This window comes from Chelmon rostratus, chromosome 10 (genome assembly GCF_017976325.1).
Source record: "Chelmon rostratus isolate fCheRos1 chromosome 10, fCheRos1.pri, whole genome shotgun sequence".
In the NCBI taxonomy this organism is placed as follows: Eukaryota; Metazoa; Chordata; class Actinopteri; order Chaetodontiformes; family Chaetodontidae; genus Chelmon; species Chelmon rostratus.
This window is the reverse complement of record NC_055667.1, coordinates 19,488,865-19,504,579: the sequence shown is the minus strand read 5'-3', so window position 1 is coordinate 19,504,579 and position 15,715 is coordinate 19,488,865. Positions and strand designations below refer to the sequence as shown.

Here is a 15,715-nt window from a genome sequence, read left to right as displayed (position 1 = left end):
TACTTGCGACTCCTCCATCACTGATTATTGTGCGGGTCTACTATGAAGAAAGCTGACACACATCCTGGAGGAGCACCCACTAGATGGAGCTATTGTAGGCCAGGGATGTAGGACATGAGGGCTCTGTTGGTTTCAATCTGGCCAGCCTGTGTGGCTTGTCAGAATGCAGAAATAGAACAGATAAACACATATAGCAAAACTGTTGTAAAAATAAATGACTGGCGGTCGGCCGGTGGCTCTGCTCTTATTGTGTTCCTCCATTGCTGTCGACGTCAGGCTGATTTTACACTATAATAGAGCTTTTTGAGATGTGATTAAAATAGGATAAAGAACTAAAAAAACCTTCCATCATGTTTCTTGGCCTGAAGTCAAATCAAAAAGGCCCAAAAAAGAAAGAAATGGCACTTATTCCCATATTCAGATCACAGAAAATATTCCCATATTTACAATAAATTTGCACTTGGACTGAAAGCAGTTCTGCCCAGCAGGAACCACACGCTGGATGTTTACACTAAAACAAAATATAACTGTCCTTTCTTTCCACCACATGTCCCTCCCTTGCTGAATGATTGTTGTTCCACTGTGCCTGCCAGTGGCTATGCAGTGCGCAGTGGCATCAGCCAATGGTGGAATCCCCTGGTGGCGTGTCTGGACTGGATCCCCTGTGAGGTTACACCACGTTGCCACTGCTACAGCAAACATTACACCCTGCCACAAAGTCTGACACATGTGTGGGATTTAACTGTGTTAGCGAACAAGACAAGAGGCAGCATAATGTGATGCAACTGCCCACCTCACCCGCTCCCATTGCAGCCAGCGTGTTGATTACTCAATGTTCGTCCATAATGAGAAGCAAAATAAGTTTCTTTGGCAAAGAAATTTAACTTAATTTTATTAAAATATTGAATAGACAACTTTCTCACCAAGTTCACAATAAAACGTTTAACCTCCTGAAAGAGACATGATAAACAAATACAAATTAGTTTCCAAATCATTTTAAATATTTAAGACAACCGCCAAATGTCCAGCTCATGATAACCTACCTATGGTGAGGACTGATAAGAATGTGTGTGTATCTACAGATTGGATTACTCAGAGCTATGAAGCCAATCTGCAGACTGTTGAAACATAACCATTGCTTTTGCTAACATGTGCAAATTTAATTTTTCTGTCGTCACTCTTGCTTGCTGACAGGCTATAATTCCTCAAAAATGACCCAAAAAATAAAGACAGTTAAAAGAAGTCAAAAGACAACAACAACAACAACAACAACAAAAAAGACAACAATTTCCCATATCTACTCCATTATCATTTAAGACAATGCAAAATCAACTACTACTGTGCAACTAAATGGACTACATCCAACGGCTTTGTTTGTGATAACAAGAGGTGAATTGTGCAGGATCTTAGTCCAGGCTTTGCTTCCTCTTAAGGCATGTAAGCTTTAAAGGTCCTCTTCATCACGGCGACTAGATAGAAGGGTGTGCTTCACATCACAGAACCCAAATCAAGAGAGACGCATCTGTCGTCCTCTTGAGTTTCCTTCAGTGTCCATTTATCGTTGTCTTAGGTAGGTGTGCGTGCATGTATTTACAAATTTTACCAAATGCATTGCCACCGTGGAGCCTCTGCATACTTCTTAATACGTGCAGTGATAAGCAAGGCACCACCTCTTCATGTGGGCATCCCGGTGCAATCCATCATCGCTCACTCACTCCCCTCCAGAATGAAACTCAGAAGCGCTTCTTTCTGCACTTCCCTCTCTCCTTACATGTTTTATGGATTAGCATGGGTTTATGTATGATTGCATGTGCATTTTTAGGTCTATATTGGCATCTGTATGTAGAGAATTTGGGTGTACTGAGCATTTGGACTATTTTGGATATTTCAAAGAGAAGGGAGTCGGGGGGGCAGTGCTGTCTGAGCCTCTAGAAAACAGGCAGTCTGGTGGAGGTCAGAGTACAGGCATTGATATCCTCAGTGTGAGAGGCTCTGTGCAGGGACGGTTCTGAGGCACTGCGGTTTATCTTAGGGAGGGCATGCTGCAGAAGCTCAATGGAGGACAAGATCTTTAAAAAAAATGCAGAAAAAATAAAGATGAGTTAAACAAAACACTCTTAAGTCAGCTTAAAGTCAATTACCAAGGCAGTGGCTCACCTGCGGGAAGAGCGGCCTCTCGTCCTTGGACTTTTTGATGCAGTCGGCCACCAACCGTTTCATGGCTTTGGGGCAGTTCTTGTAGAGCTTACTGAGGTCTGGGGACAAATAGCCTCTTCCCACCATGAAGATAATCTGAAAGGAGGGAGTCACAGACAGCAGATGAGACTGAGGAAGTGTGCGGAACTTTGATCACATTTGAAAATGAGTTCAACTATCGATCTATGTTAGTGCGACAGTAAGAGACACCTGATCAATCTTCAATCAGCAGTCCACCTCGGAGTTCTGTATAAATATGGCCAGTGAGGCAAAGGCATCTAAAACACTGGACTGTGGTGGCATGAGTGCATGATGCTGCAGATCAAGGATGATAGCAGTACTCGATGTGCTTGCCAGGTCAGCTGATTGCAAAGCCACTCTACAGTATCAAATTGGGGTACAACAGTGGATCATAGCAGCACTTATGGGCACACTTTGTACTTCGCAACTTAAGCCAAATTTGAATGCAGACACAAGGAGCCAGACGCGATCCAGACCAGGTCTTGTGGGCTGCGGGAGGACGAAAAACCACAGACACACACATATGCACAGCCATGCACCCTTTTTCCTCACACACCAACAGGGTTGTGTTACGGCATCTAAAATTAGGCTGGTGGCTCCAGGGTGCCCGCCTCTGTTCCACGGTGGGCCTTTGGCCAGCTCCACAACCCCCTTCAGACAGCGACCCAATGTCTCTCCACCACCTTCTGGCCTAGGTTTGCAGCCTGACACTGGGATCCAGGCGGGGACTGGAGCTCAGACACACGTCTGATTGTGGGGTTGCAACTGTGTTTTACATGACCAAATCTAACGAGGAAGCAAAAAGTTGCAACCCTGAAGTTTTTGCAAATATATTTGCTAAAAAAGAAAACAATTACAGCGTGTGGAGGACAAAACGGGGTGCATATTGTCACCTATATGCACCGCTGTAGGTCACCTGACATGCAGTATGACGTGTAAATGATGACACTTTACCTGATCTCTGTTTGCTGTCTGGGAGTAAGGGAGCTCTCCCGTCATGAGCTCAAAGAGAACAATTCCATAGGAATAGACATCAGACTGGAAGCTGTAGGGATTGTTATCCTGCATCCGGATAACCTCAGGAGCCTGCGGGCATCCACACGAAACAACAAACATGACATGATGACATTTTCTGTGTCTCATTATAGTTGTCTCATTGCTTCGGCGAAATTAAAGCTACAATACTGACCATCCAGAGAATGGATCCAGAAGGCTGCTCCACCTGATGGGAGCCGCTCCATCTGGCCTTCACCGTAGCGAGACCGAAGTCCCCAATTTTCACCGTTAGCCCTTCATGCAAGAAGATGTCTAAGCTGCTGTCAAGGAATCACAGCTGAAACACACTGAGGACACACAGATCCTGACCAGTGCGAAGAGTGCGTTGCTGTTATCTTTCACACAAAGTGCACACACTGAGACGGCCGATAGGAAGGATACTGTTGGACTTCATGTCACGATGAATGATGTTCTTTGCGTGCAGATAGCTGAGAATGGAAAAAAGGGAGAAAAGTAGCTAGATGACACATTGGCTCTTTTTAATGTGGCTTATCATAAAAGCTCCGTTCTTTAGGACTCACTCCATGCCCTGAGCTGTCTGCCTGGCGATGTCTATGAGCTGGATTATCTTGAAGTTTGTCTCCAGGACGTGAATATGTTTGTAGAGGCTGCTGCCCTCACACCACTGCGTCACAATGGCCAGGTTGTCCTTTGTCATGTAGCCCATGAACAACAGGATGTTGACATGTCGTGTTTTCCTGCAACCAGAGGCAACGCGGAAGAGGAAATCACCAAAACAAAGATAAGATAAAAGTCTGCAATGAAGATGATTCACTAAGAATGTAACAATTTTTGCAGCTGTCAAAACAGCTGAAGAACTCAGTGGCTGGGAGGCTAAATAAGACTGCATCCGCGTCATTTCTTACCTCAGGACTGCTACTTCATTTCTGAATGCCTGGAACTGCTCTGGTGTGGGGTCGGTCACCTTTAAAATCTTCACCGCTACATCGCCTGCAACAAATATACTCTGCTCAGTTACCGCTGGCCCATAAAACCCACTGTAAGCTCATATGAAAGGAAACGCCACATGCACGCTGATCTGATTTTCCAACCATCCAGTTAGCATCGAAGTGGAAAGTGCAGTTTGAAAGTTTGAAAGCACTGGTAGTAGTTACACCTGAAAGTGCCCTGCCCATCTGAAATGCATTCCTACCATGCCATTTCCCTTTGTATACAGTTCCAAAGGAGCCTGAGCCGATGCGGGAGTGCAGATACACCTCGCTGGCCTCGATCTCCCAGTAGTAACTAGAGTCCCGCTTGTCCCGGGGCCTCTGGATGAGTAGGGGAAAAAAAGAAAAAAAAACCAACAACAAATTATTTTTTTAGAGATGGACATTTGCAGCCTGTGCATACAAGTGATTATCAATAAAATAAAAACACAACCCCCTTCCTGTTTAAACATATAACCAGAAAAGAGGACAAAACTCACACAATTAAATCAAAGTGACTGACAACAAAGAAAAATACCTATTGACACAACAGTGGGTGCAGCAAGTAATATTAGGTCACATAATATCAATAAAATATTATACATAGAGTCTGCCTTAATCCATCAAGAGCATCTCTTTAAGACCCAGAATGCACCAGTGTCAGATTTTTGGTGCTCACGGGGTGGTGCATAAAATCAGTGATTAATTTAAGGGAGAAGCATTGTTGTGCACTTCATGTACACTTCAAAAACTGCGAGGGCCGGCGTGGATAAGACCACAGGCGTCACACCGCCTGTCATGTATCTCCGGACACGGAGCAATGCAGCCAAACCAACGTGCCGCTGCTGACTCAGCTACTTTCTCGTGTTCCATTTTCACATGTTTGTTTGTTTGATTGATTGATTGATTTGTTGGTTTGACTTCTCGTGACTTTTTTTAATCTGTAGTGGACTTGAAATGTAGTGAAGTACAATACTTGACATACAAAATACTTAAATACAAGTAAAATGAACGGGATTGGTACGCCTACAAGACAAGACATGGAACTTACTATTTTATTTTTCTCCTGAGTGTTGAAGGACGTGGCCCTCTTTCGCTGGGCAGGTGCAGGGGCTTTGGACTGGGACCAGCCTGTAGGGCTCTGACTGGGGGAACTCCCAGCTTCAGAAATACAGAGAGAAGGAGAATTAAGCAATTCAGGATGGAAGACTGGCTGTGCCCAAAATCAATTACTCCATACTATACAGGGAGTTCTATTTAGAGGTCTATGTCGCGTGTCAGATGGGAAAACAACGTTTTTAGATGCAACTAAACGGGATGTAAGAATTCTCTCTGGACATACGGCCAAACATAGACGAGACTATATGGTGAATATTGAGCAACTTTCGGCACAACCTCCGACTTTGTCCCAGCTCTCCCCCTTCATGCTTCCCCTTGCAACAGGCTCACACATCAAAAAGAGAGTTATGATGTGCAGAGGTAAACTAAAGAGTGAACGTCACATCCGATTATGTGCACATGAACGGACGTTTCCAGTGGAAAATGTGTAAAGATTGATGACAGTGGCCGGTCACATGCAGATTAGTCTTGCATTATGCGATTATTCAATGTCTATTGAACATTAAGGGTCAAATGCCGTGATGAGAAATTTCCATTTTGCAGGGAGACGGAGGATGGCTGGAGTCAGTTTACTAAGAAAGGTTTGAATTTGAAGACCTGAATGCGCAATCAAAAGGAGGAGATATGTGTGTGAGGGTGAAGGGAGGAGGCGCGATGCGGCACAAGAAGTGCACGAAACGATGCTCGTGAATTGCGGGGCGACCACTTACCCGAGTCATGATCACGCATCGCATCCTAGAGAGACACACAAAAAAAAAAAGTTCTGTCAGCCAGTTCAAACAGCAAACCGCATGCTGCGCTGTCACACGTGGTTTGACTTCAACACTAAGATGTGAATGCAGATAGCCTGTTTGCAATGCATGCCATTCAGACCACACACAGATACTCTGCTTTCTAACCTTTTCTGGACTCTCGGATGAGGCCTCAACAAAAGACTGGGAGAAGTGCACAATACCTACTTTCCTCTTCAGCCAGAATCTATGGCACCAGGAGCTGGGGGAGGTATTCAGGCAGTCTAGCTACTCCCCAGCAGGGTACAATACAACAGGCCAGTGAGGAAAAGGGGGAAAAGGGACACAGGAAAGGAAAGTGAGGAAGGAAAGATGGCAAGAGTGATGCCCAGGTCTCTACCTGGACACAAGATAGGGAAAATATTCTACACAGCATGCAAAACGAGCGAGCTGATTACGCAACAACGCTGGCAGTAAAAAAGCAGAAACTAGAAGTGAACAGGGGGAAGTCAAGTGTCGCACATTTTTAAAAAATCGCTAAAATAAGATGCCATCAGGGGAATTACACAAAAACAGGCTCAACCCTGTCCAGGTGGATGGCTTAACGCGGAGGTAGATAAGAGGCAGAAAAGAGCAAGGCAAAGATAGTTGGAATGCCTGAGATGTACGTAGGAGGGCAAGATCACTCTCAGGCAGGAGATATTTTAGGAGTGGCTCGAACCTACAGGACTACCCAAGGGGCCCATGTGGTGTGTAGTTACCTCAATCATGCTGCTGTCTACAGGCAGGGTGGTGCTAACCATGTGGACGTTGGGTGTGGAAGTGGAGCGCTGCCTCTGGGAGAGACCTCCGCTTGTGGGTGGGTAGGGTGCGGCGTAGTTGAAGGCATGAGGGGTGGAATATCGATGGGCCGAGCTGTCAAGGTGCAAAAGGATCAAACACTGAGATGGTGCGGCTACTGTTCGTCTGTACCTTGCGTCATTGCTTCTAAATGACACACACCACTGACAGTGGACAAGAAAGGCAAACACAGAGTTCTGGGACTGCGCTGGGGTGTGTTGGTGGTGGTTCCAGTCATTTACAAGCATTGTCTGTTTATGTTGTGCCGTCAACTGCTACCACACATGCAAAATCAATGAGAAGCAAGCAAGTACAACTGAAAAATAGCAGAGAGGAAGTAGTTATTGGTTAATTTTATTGTGACCTTCCTCTTATCCTTTTTTGGATAACTTGACACCGTGGCGGTATTTCGCCCCCGGTGTTTGCCAAGATCAGTATTGGCTCAGATGAAGAGTACAAAGCTCACCAGCCAAATATGTTAATCTGCAAACAATCCAAAAGCTAGTCTGACTTGAGATGTTCGCTTTCACAAGCACAAAATCTAATCTCAACAAGTTCAACTATCCAAAAACACAAGAACAAGAACAAAGCCCCATGTGCATAAATTAACTTTGAGTTTAGACAATGCTCCTCGTCAACCTCCTTTTACTGGACGTATAGCTGCACTGTACTGTAGCAGCTGGTTAAAATGGGGACAGTGGAACTCCAGCTAAATGACATATATATAAACAGGGATCATATTAAATCACACTGGCGACCATGGGGTGCACTCCTCAAGAACAATCCCCCTTTTTGGCAAACACAAAACTTTGTTTCAAAAGAGTATTTGAGATCGCTCTGCATGGAACAACTTAATACTTTGTGAGAGCTAATTTGGCAGCTCAGAGTGCTTTTTAACCATTTTAAGTGCCCCTGAAACAACAGGCCCTTTTCACGCTTGTCGTTACATCAGCGCTTGGACTCGTAAGCCCCCATAAAGCTGAGGACGTCATTAAAAACAGGATTTATTTCGATTCAGATTAAGGTTCTTTACAAATGAGAACACGGCTACAACTGTGCTGCCATCGAGCTTGACGAGTGGCAGAAAATGACAATGATGGCTACTTAAACCTGCCGATGTAGCTCCACCACTATTTACTGATCAGACACCTCAAAGTTATTGACCCACAGGGACAAAAAAAAAGTCTTCCTGCTTTGTCAGTGGCCAAGTAGCACCCCGATCATTAGCTCTCCTTACAATAACCAACCACAAACTAAACTAAACGATCCATGGAGAGACACTATAACGGGTGGCACACCATCGTCCAAGTACTATATAGGCATCACTCTGGAAAAAATCAGCTTCAAACGACACAAAATGTGCACTGCTGCCATCAAAGACTACATTCTCTCTAAACGTTTTAGACTTCTAGCAGCTATGGAAGCATTTTTCTGAGAGTGGGATTGTTTATGTGGTGCACGCACACAAGGAAGCACAGGGACGTGCATGCAGGCGACACGCCAATGGCCACATGCTACTCCACTGATCTGCAGGTGGTGGTGACACACCAATATGCAGCAATACGCCAGCAGAGAAGGGGAAGAAGAGGACTGCTGGCAAGTAAACACAGATGTAAACAATGCTGGTTTTAAATTTGACTTTTATGAGGAAGTAAATGCATTTGTTGGAGCACCAGGATACACACAATGCATCTTGGTGAATAACACTGAGTGTAAACATCAAGTTTGTTTGCTTACAAGAAAACTCCAGAGGCCACCTTAAAAAAAAAAAAGAAGCAGAAGAAGAAGTAATTTCATCTTCTCACCTCTGGTTGCAGAAGAAGAGGAGTCAATACAGCAAAAGCATTTTCAATCCACAACAACAAACTACTGGAGGTGTATGATCCATCAAAGGATGCATTATGGACAGTTAGACATAAAAACTTGTCCTCACCTTGGAAACCGTGTTAAGGACTCCCTCTTTCGTCGGGATGTGAGCGGGGGCAGAGACGGGGCGCCGCTATCACCAGGTGTTGGACACAACCTGAGGACAGAGAGTGAGTCTCTCTTAGTGCACAGCGAATGTCTCCGTGCGAAATCAAATGACACTGCAATAGCTGTCAGGCAAAAGGGCTTATCTCTTTTTCTGCTTATGATATGGATCTTTTAATCAGTACTGTCAGCCTTACAGCCTGCATGCAAATTAACACTAATAAGCCTCTAGTCTCACTGCCAGTATGCAAAACCACATATACGAGCAGAAAACCTGTAGTATCAGCTGAACTTGTTTCGCCTATTTTTATCTCAACAATGCATCTTCTGATCTACTATGAATCCTACCTCAGATCTGATCGGATTAAAACGGAAGCTTCCATACAGAGGGTTAGTTTCAGATGGCAAATACGTAAGTTAGTTAGTTAGTTTTTTACATTATGCTCTCATTTCAAGGTGAACGCACTTACAGGAGTTGTCTGATGTTGCTCCAGTCCACACACATCGTGGGCACTTTGGTGCTACAGTGCTCGTGGAATTTGTAGCCGCACGTTTGGCAACGGAACCCATTCAAAAGAAACTTCTGGCAGATGTCGCAGAACGCTAGTTTCAGATACGTTTTCCGGACCTGAAAACGACAGAAAGAAAAGTACGTGCAGCAGCTTGACTTCGAGGCAATGCTTGTGATTCCGCCACAGCGCGTTTCAGAAGGATCCCTGAGGTGGCTCTCCATTCTGTTCCACTTAAAACCCGTGCCAGTTTTTATTTTCTTAATCAAACTGCACGCAGCAGATCGAGGCGGGCAGGAAGTCAGACACAGAAATAGCATAGAGCATACAGTCATTTTTTCAAAATAAAACACCCTGTACAGACAAAAAAATTAAACCATTTAATGACGTAGTCGACTTATACATGGAGGATTACAAAAACCTAAAATAAATCTACAAAATCTCAGCCAATCCACAAAATCAGGCAGGCAAAACGTTTCTGAAATGCTCCCAGTGGGGTATAAAGCTGTGAGGAGGACAGAGCAAGAAATCAAGGCAGAAATCTTCAGCAGCGACTTCTTTTTAAGAGTGTGAGGATATCGTAAATGCTTTTCAGGTACTCACAAAATTATGCGTTGTCAAGGGAACGTGATCTAAAACCTCCACCAGTAGCTCTTCCCCAATAAGAGAGGTGGAGTCAGTATTCCAATCCATCCGGAATTTTTTACTGTCACAAAAATGCACGAAAGACTTTATGTGAATGGATACCAAAGCAGGCAATATTAACTGCGGCACATAAGAATGTGATTTATTCAATCTCTTATTTCCCTGATGTCAAGCCCACAGCTGCCCTGAGCTCACCTCCTCTGTTCTGGATGCAGCCTGAAGACGGCGCAGCACTGAGGCTGCAGACCTCGCACCTTTAATGCTTTAATCAGGCAACTGTGCAGAGTCATACCTGGTCGCACGTTTACCTGAGGGACAAAAAAAACATAAAGTATTAATTCCTCTCTTGCCTGCCGGGATGTAAGCAGCTCCATATGCTTTTAGGTAACCTGGAAATCACATCAGCACGCAACCTTCTACGTGCAGAAAAGAACAACTCACCACAGTGCGCTGCTGGTTTGGGAGGTAGACGCGGATAGTGCTGCTAGTCTTGGAGTCGGGCATCTTGCTGTCATCTGAGGAGCGACGCTGGCAGGGAAAGCCCTGGACCATGGTTGGCGAAAGGCACGGTCCCTCGAACGCTGAGTCCTTCATTCCGAAACCGTTGCTCAGGGTCTTCCACGCTCCCTGGAGGTGCTCCATTAGTAAAGCCAAGTGCTCGCAATGGTCTGAAAAAAGAACAAAACACACGCACAGACACAAACAATATTAGTCGGCCGAATGCCTGAAAGCTCACATCAACAACTCACTACTTGAACTACTTCAATATTACATTAGTTCTCTTTAAGTAAGGATCTTCTCTCTGTAAGGATAGTGGTGGTGTGCAGACTCAGTGTAAAAGACTGGTCAACAAAATGAAACAGAATGTATATGTGTTTCATGATGAAAAAAGTAATAAAGTCTGTTTTTCCATCAGTCTTTCCGAGGGTAAGCAACAGTTCAAACTGATATTTCCTACCCCAAATCTATTTATCTTTTGGAGCCGTTTGGTTCTTTCCACTTAAAAAGCCGCTGTGGTTGGCTTAAACGCATGTCAGTCACAACAAATTCCAACAGCGAGACGTTTTCACAGCCAGGAAATAAAGCAGCAAAATAACGATAGGTTTGGGCTGCGTCATCCAGGACTCGTTTGGCGCAATCTCTAAACATAATCTCACCAAGTGCAAACAACCCTCTCGGATGACGGCGTGGTCGGGGCCGTTGCGCGGTTGTGTTAGTGCGTTGGTAGCAAGCCCTTCGGAGGTGTGACAGGAAAAGGAAAGGGAACGTTTGGCGTTACGTTTTAAGAACACTACATGTGATTTTCTTGGCAGCCATTGTCTTTTTTCCTTCTCGTTTGAGAGGGAGCAGCGGAGCAATGTAGACAAACTAATCCACTCAGACCAGGAGAATCTCAGGCCACCACAGAGGTCAGTCGTGTTATTTACAGTATATGCTTTCAAGAGACTCTTTCCTCTGCTTCAGCTAAAACTCTACAGCTTGCAACATACAGTAAAGCATAATAAAGAAATAAAGGAAAATAATAGTGGAAAACTAAATGAAAACACATGCGCCTCTTGGAAAAAAAAATGTCTTTTTGTCAACTAGGCAGAGCCTGTGCAAAAAAACTTGTTATAACTCAAGTTGCTCCTACTCATCACAAACAAATATGCTCCCTCTGCTGCTTTGTTTTCAATACAAACTATGAGGCATGAGTGTGTGTGTGTGTGTGTGAGAGAGAGAGAGATAGAGAGAATAAAATAATCATGCAGAAAGAAAATAAATCCTGACGTGATGGCGAAAGATAAAATAAATGATGTGGAATGAATTTATGACAGATTTGTTGTCTTTGTGCATTTATTCAGTGGGTTTTCTAATAGGTCAGGTCTTGTCCTCCACACACAAACACACTAAAGTTTCACTGATTCTCAGTCTTCATTTTCAGTGTGTTTATTTTCACCCTGCTAAACTCCCAATTACCTCTGGTGTGTCTCATACAAAGACCTGTTAACGCTGGAGAGATGATTTACTGCGGTTAGTGGTTCGCTGTCACAGCAGAGACATACCGGCGTGTCAATAGCACAGAAAAGCAGGAACCTGGACGACCGTGGGTCCTCCAACCCTCCCCAGCATGCTGCAGGAGCTGTGTTCACAACAAGTGCTGTGATCCATCCAAAAAAGGGTATCAACAGAAAGAATGTGAAGTCCAGAACAATCAGACTTTACTCCCGTCTGCTTGGATCTGTTGTGCACAACAGGTCAGTCTACATAACACAGTCAGCTTCACAAAGCAAGTGGGTCCGTATAAGACCTCCTGTCCCTACACTGAAGTCCTGAAAGTCATAAAAGTAGGTGAGATCAATGTCAGCAGGTTGGCGTATTTTGGGAGAGATCGGCAGACACTAAGCTGACTTCTGAACGCCTTTAATGGCTACGATTCCACGCAACTTCGCACCGAAAGGACCCGCAAACGAACCCCACAACTGAACGCATGCACGATCTGCACAACTGAAGCAGCTATTAGTAGCTACGTGTGTTTTTATACGGCTTGGTGGATCCAGTTATTGCTAGGAAACTGCCTGGAGGCCCTCGGAGGCGAGCCGTATCGTTAAACTTCGCTGCACAGCTCGGTTCCCCCTCCATTCAAATTTCACTTGTCCAAACGATGCAGGTCTCGGTCGTGTGCCGTGAGGAGAAGCAGTTCAACAGTCCGAGTTAACGTTTCAAAACACAATTCAGAGAGCAGCGATGCTAGGAGAGGTAGCCCGTGTTTGCTTACCAAGAGAAGTTAGGAAAGTTGTGCTCCGCCATAACTTCAGGAAAAAGTGGCGTCGGTGACATCATCATATTTGCAACGCATTCAAAGAAAAAGGGAAAAAAAGTCGACGTCGGTAAAGACCCTGAAACTGTATCAAACAATCCTGCATCCGATAAACGTCGCAATACTGTAAGACGTGAAGGTCATAGGCGGGTCTCTTTTACGAGCCACCAAACATAACAGAGGAAAAGTTTGATCTGGCAGCCGCGGCGAACGCGAAAAAATCCGCCGGACCCTCAAAGTGACACGACAAGGGATCCTCTTAAAGTCCCGTGGAGCGCTTTCAAAGTAAAACTCCCACCGTGGCGCTCGGTGGTGCCTCGCTTTTCCCGATCGATATTTACGTCGTTCGGGAGAAGGTGAAAAGGTTTGAGTCGGTGTCGTGCGTCCGCCTGACGCCACTGATTGAAACAGGACCTTGCAGTCATAACAAGAGTTGCAAGCATCACTCAGACTGCGCAACTACAGCGCAAATTTAAGCCCTCCCACTTCGGTGAAACCGTTGTTTTTTTGCTTAGAAAGGATCGTCTGAATGTTTTAAATGCGACTTCTTAATATATAACCATATTTTACATACATAGCTGCTATATTTTAAGTCTTACTAGGTAGCATACACCGCCGATTAACTCATAGTTGATTTAAATTAACAAACGCCGATGCGCATGAAACGTTCATATGGTTTTAAGTCATATTCGTTAAAATATTAGTTGCAACTGTATCTTTTGAAAAGCAAAAAATGGCCTACTACCGGTTTTAGAGCGCAGGAGTACTCCATTATTAACTACAAGTGCGCCATCATCTGGAGATGTGAAGACAGTGCAGCCTGAGGAATGATTTTGGAGTCGACCTGATATCACTGCCAGTCATGCTGCATTTTACATATCTGCTCAAAAACAGACAGCTTGTGGCATGACATGCAGGCTACAGCCAGGAAAACAGATGGGGAGAATTTTTTCAGATTTGCAGAAAAATTGCATCATTCTTTAGTTTTATATGGATTTGAAATGTTTTCAAACATCAAAACAGGCCTAAACATGAGCACTTGTCAGCAAGAAAACACACCTTGTTCTTGTCCCTGAAACAGCACAATTGTGAGAGGTGCCCTCTACACTCACCATGTGTTCACCATCTCCGTGGCATCCCAGTGGAGGGAGGGGGGTGGGGTCCCCTGAGGTACCCTAATCACAGACAGATCCAGTTGACACCACCTGAGAATAAAACATCTTCATCAATATGCCTTGATGGCTTCAGCGTACATTGTTTTCCATAAAGCAGCAAGCAGCAGACAGTTTCAGCCAGAGATCTAAATCACAAACCCATGTTACGTCACTGTGTGCTTTCATTCCTCAAATCTAACTTCACAATTTAGTCTACTTTTTTGAAAATAGTATTTTCTAATAGATATTCCATCTTACAAACAACAGAAATGCCAAATACTGTTTTCTGAAGATGAGGGCAGGGCTTTGTCATTGTGGAGCATTTTAAGGTACTCCACCCTACATGCTACTGTGCCACTGTATTTCAGTCAGCATGGGATATGATGGTGATACACCTCTTAATCAATTCAAAATGATTCACCACAGGTTGTGATATTTTCCCCTGCTTTGTATTTAAGGCTGCAAGCTGCAGAATGAAGACCGCAGGAAAAAGCAATTGCCGTCTCAGAGCTTTACAACCAAAGCCACCTTAAGACTGACATGAATGCATCTCTCCCACTTATTGATCTGACTGAGCACTCAGGCCAGTTAGCCGAGATGCTTGCAGCTCCCATGGACTGTTGTCTATCAGTTCTCTTGTATTCAAAATATGATGTAATCAGGACTCAGTGAAGAAGAAGGTACTGGCATCAGTTATACAAAAACGTGTTTGAGAAATCATCAGTCAGAAACACACGTGCACCACTGTTTGTTTTGACCGTTGATTGTTTTAGGCCCATTTTAAACTCTCATCCCAATTCCAGATTCTGTGTTTTCAAATTTGCTTTATTAACTTGACTTTGGGGCATCCACAAAGAAAATGAGTAGCCCATAAATTATCATTTCAGGTGTTTATTAAGAAATGCAAAAATACTGCTCTCCTTATTAGTGATTTTGGCTTTATAATTGTTTTTTTTAAATAGTTGTGATGATGCTTGATTGTGCAGAACAAAAGATTCTGATGTACTTTCTGTTTCTGTTTCTCACACACTAGAAATCCCCTTTTACTTAAACTGTGTATAAACATTTCCAGCTGTCCGGTTAAATCTAACCAGTAACAGTGGTAGCAGTTACTGAGCTCCAGATACAGACGTCTCTATACAAGTTATCGCACTGATTCCTCTGCTTCTGAGACATCGACTGTGAGGCACTGCAGGTACTGCCATTGATTTAATCAAATAAAACTGTAGATGTGTCAGGAACATTAGCTCTAAGGGGCTACTGGAAAGATTCGAGGGGTCACTGCATAGCCTTAGCACACAATATCAAAAGATAAGGCTCTTAAAGTTGCTCACAGAATCTCAAGCAATTTTCATGAAAAAAATATGCTAGTTAACAATAAATAACGATCATATCAAACCATTTAAAGTTTTCTGTTAAAATGTAAACAATAGTCTGCATTTTATACTCTCTGTCTATCTCGTGACTCTTAAATAAACCTTTTTTTATTTTGGAAACCATAGTATGAACAATCTTTATTCTTATTATTTTAGTCGAAGAAGTAGAAGCAGTTGTAGTATACTGGTATAAACATATCCCTTGATGTTTGTAATTTTAAGACAATTTGAATGCTAGAAATCGAATGGATAAAAAGAGGCCAGTCGATATATGGAAAATGGATCAACCTGTATCAAAGATTGGCTGATTCATAGAGGCGGTGTCCAGCCATCCTCGTCTATGATTGGATGTTTATTGGTTGTTTGGC

The 15,715-nt window shown here is 43.9% G+C and overlaps 1 protein-coding gene across 2 annotated transcripts; it reads right to left on the bottom strand.

Moving 5' to 3' along the window:
• Positions 1–875: 875 nt before the first annotated feature.
• raf1a (Raf-1 proto-oncogene, serine/threonine kinase a) lies at positions 876–13,324 on the bottom strand. 2 transcript variants are annotated; one of them, XM_041945119.1, is made up of 18 exons: positions 12,776–13,324; positions 10,459–10,685; positions 10,213–10,325; positions 9,976–10,078; positions 9,334–9,491; positions 8,826–8,915; positions 6,814–6,967; positions 6,221–6,340; positions 6,032–6,056; positions 5,254–5,363; positions 4,427–4,544; positions 4,140–4,224; positions 3,795–3,971; positions 3,655–3,701; positions 3,407–3,525; positions 3,172–3,303; positions 2,158–2,292; positions 876–2,069 (listed from the first exon to the last, which is right to left on the bottom strand). In XM_041945119.1, exons 2-18 carry the CDS (start codon positions 10,657–10,659, stop codon positions 1,929–1,931), a joined length of 2,028 nt encoding a protein of 675 aa, XP_041801053.1. In that variant the 5' UTR covers positions 10,660–10,685; positions 12,776–13,324; the 3' UTR covers positions 876–1,928. The 2 variants fall into 2 exon arrangements, with proteins under 2 accessions (XP_041801053.1, XP_041801052.1); XM_041945118.1 differs by lacking the exon at positions 6,221–6,340 and having other exon boundaries at positions 12,776–13,320.
• Positions 13,325–15,715: the final 2,391 nt, after the last annotated feature.

Bases quoted from the DNA above. Each gene is read 5' to 3' on its own strand.
- raf1a (XM_041945119.1), bottom strand. From the start codon at position 10,659: ATGGAGCACCTCCAGGGAGCGTGGAAGACCCTGAGCAACGGTTTCGGA. The intron at 6,968-8,825 runs GTGAGGACAAGT...GCACCTTGACAG, and splicing joins TCCTTAACACGGTTTCCAAG to CTCGGCCCATCGATATTCCA. The intron at 3,972-4,139 runs GTAAGAAATGAC...CTCTGGTTGCAG, and splicing joins AATGAAGTAGCAGTCCTGAG to GAAAACACGACATGTCAACA.